The 7859-nt window shown below is 38.6% G+C and overlaps 1 protein-coding gene across 1 annotated transcript in view; it reads right to left on the bottom strand.

Annotated features, from left to right (window-relative positions):
* STK17B (serine/threonine kinase 17b) overlaps window positions 1-6667 on the bottom strand; it is a 9942-nt gene extending 3275 nt beyond the window's left edge. The window contains exons 1-4 of the mRNA XM_009875802.1: window positions 6516-6667; window positions 2910-3122; window positions 668-812; window positions 309-435 (exon numbers count right to left, since the gene is read on the bottom strand). Coding sequence (XP_009874104.1) covers window positions 309-435; window positions 668-812; window positions 2910-3122; window positions 6516-6637 — 607 coding nt within the window. The 5' untranslated portion in view covers window positions 6638-6667. The remainder of the gene's footprint in view (window positions 1-308; window positions 436-667; window positions 813-2909; window positions 3123-6515) is intronic.
* Window positions 6668-7859: the final 1192 nt, after the last annotated feature.

The following is a 7859-nucleotide window of genomic DNA, read 5'->3' on the forward strand; positions in this document are numbered from 1 at the left end:
AAGAACATTTCTTTGTGCATGCTAATGGGGTATTCCAGCTCTAATCAACGGAATTACAGAGCCAACATTTCTACTTGAGGTAACAGCCTGCACTGCAGCAAATACTACAGCACAAAATTACAGGTGCACTTATTGATCCAATTTAGAATTTTTTTGGTGCAAATATTTGTCGACCACTGAAAAAAGAACAGCTCAAAACATGTTGTCTTGTCCTGTTCTTTCTCCAGGAATGACTGATAAGCACATTACGTGAACTGTGTGTTTTCTCAAAACCACACGTGAAAAATGGCGAAGCAGCTCTTCCATACCTAGATACTCTGTGGTCCCCATGATCTGTCGCAGTTCAGTCGAATTCTCAAGCTTCCGAGACATACCAAAATCTACAATTTTCACATCACCGAGAGGATTGATGCTGCTCAGCAGAATATTTTGAGGCTAGAAAAGATTTAATTCTCAATCAATACAATAGAAACTGCGAAAAAACCCAAATGACATTTTGATTTCTATTGCACCACACTTATTGTTAAATTTATCTTTAAAAATTAAATAATCTCTAATACACTCCTTTTTCTCCTACCCTTGTTACGTATTTAACAAATTGCTTTGATTATCACAATATTAAACTGAAGACAAAGTACTAAAAAAAAAAAGCCTGCTGCAGCCTCACCTTTAAATCAAGATGAACAATATTGTTTTCATGCAAGCAGCAAAGTCCTTCAAGTATTTGTCTTATAAGTCTCACAATATCCCTTTCACCAATTCTGTCATCCAGTTCTGGGACACACAGATCAAATATTTCTCCTCCAGCAGCACTGAAACACATTCAGAAACACTTACATATTAAATTTGAATTTTCAAGCTTAAGTGAGGAAGAATTTTATATATAGTACCTACTTAGAAAATCTATAAAAATATTCTCAGAGAAGCTGGGAATATTGTTACGATTACTTTTTTTTTCCCACGCAACTTATGTCAATACTGATCATACGAGCACTTAGAGAAGGAAAAAAAATAAATCCAATCATAGTTTTTCTTTCCTCATAGCCAACATCAGCACTTGAGACCGAAACAGAACTCTGTGGCTGCCAACTTCATAGTGCTTCGGCACCCTCAAGCACGCTTGCCTGTAAGGGAGTGTGAAGATGTCTTCAGGAAGATGAGTTCTATCACCACTCTCTAACAACAGAAGTCCTTCTCATCAAGTCAAATGTAAGATTTCTTCTGTTAGACTGCTTCCATAAATAATTCAGAGCTAGAAAGCCCAGCAGCATTCCTCTTCTCTGAAACTGGAAGCAAGAATATTTTTTTCTTCTCCCCATGACACGGTTGTGGTCTAAACACGAGAACTCCACCACAAGGAGCAGCTAAAGTTGCTGAAGAATGTTTCTGCTGTGGGAGCAAACTGTGTACTTGTCACCCTAGATCCTGCCATTGTGAGAGAAGCCTAAGAATCAGGTACCGGGAAGAAAAGGCAGCGTGCTACTGCTGCCCGAGTAGACTGCTGCGGGGTCAGTTCGTAAGCAGCATCGTCCAGAACTCTGCTACACACAGAGTATTCAGAAATACAAGGACTCAGCTCTGTCACTCGGAAGTTGGCCATTTCCAAGCCAACAACAAAAAATGCGATCAGCAAGCTTTGTGTTTTCACAGCGCCTCTCAAATATATTGTCCTCAGAGAAAGACAAAAAAAAAGCTGTTATTTACTGACAGAACCCCCCGCTACCAGTACAGCAGGGAAATAACCGCGTTGCCTGTGGTTTATTAGCTGCACTTCTACTCTTTGCCACAGGGTCAGCTGTTTCCTCTCCGGCTGGGTCTGAAGCTGTTACTCAGCTGCTCTAACTGCCTCAGGTTTCTGTCTCTTAAGGATAATGGGCTACCTCAAAACAAGGGATAAGCAAGCCTACAATTCATCATCAGCACAATGGTAAGAGTCTATTAAAAAAATATAGACAACGTGGATGAGCATCATGACCAACACCTTCCCCAGCTGCCCTCAAGACCAAAGGTACCGAGGGGAAGAGCTGCGGATGTTGTTTATCTCAAATTTATGCGGTTTTCACCGCTGTCTCGTGGAGGCGAGCGACCCGGCACACCAAAGCACAGCTACAATGTGGCACCCGGGGTTTGGCTCCCCTCCTCAAAAATACTTTTTACTTTATTTATTTCATGAGTTAAGATACAGCAAAGCACTACGTACTTTCTGTGGGATTCAGGAACATCGCCCCCAGGCAACATACGTTAATTCTTTAAGGGGGAAAAAAAAAGTAAAAGAAATTACACTCTGGAAGTTGTGTTCAGGTGTTATATTAGGTTACCCTGACCTGCAAAACTGATGGGGGCTTTTCTACAAAAATCCAGCCAGCAGAAGAAAAAAAAATCTGCTCAAATTAAATAGGCAAGCTTAAATCAAAGTTGCACCCCTGAGGCAGTACTCAAAACCCCAAACATTTCAACCTGAAATTGAGTGAAATGGTCTGTGAAACTGAGTCATGCAGCGAGAAGAAAAATATTTTTGACAGCTTTTTGTAAAAACAAAATAAATAAATCTTTCACTCTATTTTGTAAAGCTTTGAGTATAGGACTACTGTAGGTTTTGATGTATTTTGTTTTATGTCTTATTCCACATCATTTGACATAACTCATTAGCTGTGGATGTAAACACACACATGTACAAACCCAAATATACAAATTAACAGCAGCTGATTCAACTTTTGAATTTACACAAAAATAAATCACACTGAAAAAGTCCCTGGGAGCTTATAAAGTATATCATAATGAAATGCCAGCAGAATGTATATTGCAAACTGTTGCAGTTCTTTCGGGTGTTCAGGCAACCCCTGCAAAACCTGACTCTATTGACAGATTTGTAGCGACAGACGTGGAACGTTTGAGGCATGCATACTTACTACTCCAGCACTAAGATGATTTCATTTGCTGTTTCATAGACTTCGTGAAGATTAACTATGCGAGGATTAGACTTCATTAATTCAAGTACAGCAATTTCATGAAGAATCTCTGCTTTGCAGTCTTGACCTCTTCTTCTCTTCTTCAAGAACTTGGCTGCGTACTCCTGGCCTGTGGATTTAGCTATACATTTTCTAACCACCGCACATCTTCCTCTGCAAAATAAAAGGGAAAACTTTAAGAGCTAAAACATAAAAGGTACGTAAAGAGAAATTAAAAGGCATGGGCAAAAAGAGGAGTCTGCGGTGCAGAAAATTTTAGAATCATGAAGAGAATTTCCCTCCACAAATTATGCTAAAAAAGCCTGAGGTACCTGCAAAACTTTTAAAAAAAAGTCTTAAAAGGAAAACACACACTTCTTTGCATTCTGTTTCTCAACTGCAGTTAGACAAAGCTTGCTGCTTTATTTCCTAGTTTAGGTATGGAGACAAAAATGTATTTTGGCAAAGAAATATTTTTAAAAGAAAACCACATACTGTAGTTAAAACACCAAGCTGACCTTTTAAAAAATTAGGGGAAGAAAAAAAAAAAACCACAACATTTTTTTAAGCCAAGTTGTAAACTCCCGAAAAAATAGTTTTCTAATCACGAGTTTTGCATTACCAGAAATGCCTAGTTGCATACTTGACATGTTTTCAATGATACAAGAAACAACTTGAAGGGCTAAAATAAATTGTGTAAAGTTCTAAAAACAGTTATAAAACTGTGTACAAAGAAGAACAACTACACTTATGTCTTTGAAAAAACACCCTTCCATGCATGTGTTTTGTTACCACCCCATACCAAGAACAAGCTTAATGACGAAGCTCAGTACTAGCTATGAGTTGCACTTTTTAACTAGATTAGCTTCTTTAGCAGGAAAGACTACGTTGCCCTGCAGGCTTTGGGAAAAAAACCCCAAAACAATGCCTAAAAAGAACATCTTTTTAGGGAAAGTAAAAAAATCAAACAAACAACCCACCTCACCAAAAAAGCAATGTTTGAGGCTTTTATGAAAAAATATCTAGACCTCAGTATTTAATCAAAAAAAGTAGGACAGGGAGGTTGCATTAAATGATCTCTGAGGTCCCTTCCAGCCTGGGCCATTCTAGGATTCTGTGAACATCTCATGAAAAAAATCATGCTTTACATTTGCAAATAACCATACAGTGTGAACAAATCTGACTAAATTAAACATAAAGCTGACCTTACATCACACTGCTGTTGCTTCTCTAGAAATAAATTCAACAAAATAGCTTCTCTGTCCTAATTTATTTCAACAATCACACTGCTATTGCTTCTCTAGAAATAAATTCAATAAAATAGCTTCTCTGTCCTAATTTATTTCAACATCAATTATTTGTAGGATTTGTCCTTTTTTTACAGCACTAACTTTAGTAAGGTAAGAGTAAAAAGTAGTTGTAGGATTTGTCCTTTTTTTAAAGCACTAACTTTAGTAAGGTAAGAGTAAAAAGCTCAGAAGAAAAAAAATATTTTAAGAGGCATACTCTCCAGTTTAGCAACTATTTGTAAGCCTGAAATGGCCAAGCCCTTTCCCAATTGTTAAACCAGATCACTGCAGAGTATTTTAAGTTATTAAGCTGAATTTCGCAATATGCCAAAGATTAAGATACTCCCCCACAGCTTACATTCTTATTTTAACATCACATTACCCCGTCAACCACAAAAGTTTCTCTAAAATTAAAAAAAGGGGAACTGGCTGAGTTTCATGAGAACAGTAAGATCTTCCCAGATAGTTTTTGTACATCTTCCTTCCCGTTGCTGCGGGTGTAACAGCTTTGAAGGGTCAGGTCCAGACTGATGATAAAAGAACCTCCATTTATTTATGCTGTATTTGTAGTTTGCCAATTAAGGCAAAATGAAGACAAAAAATATTTTAGAGCAGTGGAACTTCCCCAAAATGCAGAAAAAGTCAGACCTGAAGTGTTGCACTGAAGCAAAGTGGCTCCTGCTCCTCGTTGCCTGCAAAGCGACTGCTTAACCATCATACTTTACAGCCCAGTTTTACAGATAAAAAACGATTTCAAGTTGTTTTCATATCCCAAGTTATAAACCACAGAAATTCAAGTACGTCAAAAGAAGCCAAGCCATCCAAACACTTGGGACAAAACTTCTTAACCCACCAAACAGAACCTGCCTGCTTCGTGAGTCAGTGTCTTAAATACCAAAGGACCTAGAAGATAAGGGTGTGGGAGGAAGAAATGGGACTTGGGAAGCTTAAGCAGACAAGAACAAAAGAATCATTTACTAAGTAACCTGAAGAGGAAGAAGAAAATTGCAAGTGAAAAGACAAGCACATTATATCTGTTAGAGAAGCTACAAAGAAAGGGGGATTTCACATCAGTTACGTGTTGTCATAAACATTTAAACAATTTAAAAAAAATATATATATACATATGTGCACACACTGTTAGGCCAGGAGAAGTCAAAAGTATGTTTGGAAAACACTACTCTGCTCCTCTTCCTTTGCATTTTGGCACTTACTGTGTTACGCGCTGTTTTGCATATATACAGGAAGTATTAAAGGCTCTGTTTTGCAATCCACACAAAATCTATAATTTTGTTTGCTTCAGACATCAGCTCGCAGGTATGTATAAGCCGAAAATGCAGCACTTTGAGAGTAACGGAGTGCTAGGGGCTGGTGTGCACAAACTGCAGCTGCAGAGCCCAGAGTTCAAAACCAGAGCTGACAAGGGGGTAAGAAAACAGGGAAGTTACAGGCTGCAAGTGGGATACCAGATCAAGCACATGCTAAGGAAAAAATAAAACCGCACAAAAACCCAATGACAGGTAAAGAGTTTACAAAAATCACACGCAGAAGAGCATCTCTGCTGACAAAATAAGTTGCCGTTGCAAAGGATCCCTGCAGAGCATCGCGAGGCCCAACAACTGGGACCCTGACCTGTGCCGCTCCTGTTCAAGGGGCCACGTTTGTACAACTTTACACCCAACGCACTGAACGCTTTCAAGGTATGATTTAACCCAGTGATTGCAAAGAGTATCCTAAGTTCCAAGGAGGGTTTTTCTTCCTTCATTTCCTATTTTACTGCTGCAAAACTACTGTGAAACAGCAGGTTGTTAGAAACTTGGACTAACTGCTTGAAGGTGGGAGGGAGAGAGAAAAGGGTCTTTGTTTTCTGGACTTCAAAAAACTCCACCAAACAGTCAGACCAACCAACTCCAAATCCCCACCCTTTGTCTTGCAGTATTACCCTAAATCACATCTTCCTTAGTTTACGCACCTGGAATGTGATGTGTGGCTAGACAGGGGAAATGGAAGAAAAGGAACATAATCCCAGACCACATGCCTATGAAAACAGGCTAAATCGCTCTGACATGCAACAGGCTGGCAAATCGTGTCTCGCTGTGCCTTTCCCTGGTCCTCAAGAACCCACTGGAAACTGCAGAAAAGGGGATGGGGAAGGAGAGAGGCGTAGTTCTGTTCCCATCTACTAAGACGAAAGTTTGCCAAAAAAGGTTCATCGTTTCACAGAGAATTCTCTTGCAGGAGAAACTCCTCTTACCTCAATGAAAAGGAATACTCTTACCTTCCCAGCTCTTTCGATTCAAGCGTATAAAAATTGTGGAAATTGTCTGTCTTGATTTGTGTCTGCAGAGATGTGGCTAACAAGCCAGAAAGGCTTTTACTCTCCAGCTTTCTCCTTGACATAGTCAGGAACAGGTCTCCTTCTTCTACCAGTCACCTGTTAAAGGAAAACAGGAGTGTTGACGACTCCATTGTTACAGCACAGGAAAGGATACAAATACTAGAGTTTAGGTCTGTCAGACTAGAAAAGGCTTAAGTTTGTTCAGTAATGACCTGAAAAACCACATATTTAATCACTGTAAACATCTGAAAGGAATACTAAGACGGGCTAAGAAAACTATCTGAAAGACCATTTTTCTTTTCAATAATTTTAATATTTGAACTAACTTAATTTTTTTTCCCCTGGAGCATCATGGTAAGACATTTGGGATAAGCTTCAGTTCCAGCAAAAATGCTGATAACCACTTAACTATTAATTATATGTACTCTTTTTTTTAAAAAAAAAAAAAAAAAGCTTTCTGAAAATAAGCTTTAACTCTTCTCTAGATTCTGGCTAAATTCCAGCAATTCCCTTGAGTTTACACATTTAATTGGTGTCCCTAAAGGACTTAACCAAAACTCCCTCCTATTTGTTCTGTGCAACACAGCAGAACTAACAAAAGGGAAAAAGGGTTTGTTTTTCCAATGGGAAGACCCTCATGTCTCAAACTCACTCACAGTTCATCTCGGTTCCATTTTAACACTAGATTGTCAGAAAGCACTATGAACAGGCAACATCCTCTTTGCAAGTTCAGATCATTTAGAACCAAATGATGTAGCAATCCGGATTAAATTACCTTAATAAACCAATAGAGCAGCACATTATGAAGATATACCCACCCACATTATTTCTACTACTGTTAAAAAACCCTAAAAGCCCAAAGAGTAAAGATACTGGGTTTTGGCATCTCTATTTAGAGGCCTAAAGCATCTCTTCAGGTGAAATGCAAGAGCAAGGCAGAAAAAGGTTAGTGAGGGAAAACCTAAGTCTTAACAGAGGGTTTACGTTAAGTTAAAGAGCAGGTTTATCTCACTGAAGGGAAAAGAGGAAAATCTCGAGGCAAATTACAGTTGAGATATGGTTATCAGACTTACAAAAGTACAGTTTCGGTTTTCAGAAGTGTACTATCATAAAGTAGTTACGATTCAAATTAATCCAGCATCACTGGTCAAATTATCAGTTCTTGTAACAGGGATATTCATACTGGAACTATTTTGGATTTAAATCACAATTTGTGCTTCGGCAGGAGAAAAAGAAAACACTACGCACTTTAAAACATTTTCAAAGTAGCATCTGATCAGCAGG

This window comes from Apaloderma vittatum, unplaced genomic scaffold (genome assembly GCF_000703405.1).
Source record: "Apaloderma vittatum isolate BGI_N311 unplaced genomic scaffold, ASM70340v1 scaffold129, whole genome shotgun sequence".
Classification (NCBI taxonomy): domain Eukaryota; kingdom Metazoa; phylum Chordata; class Aves; order Trogoniformes; family Trogonidae; genus Apaloderma; species Apaloderma vittatum.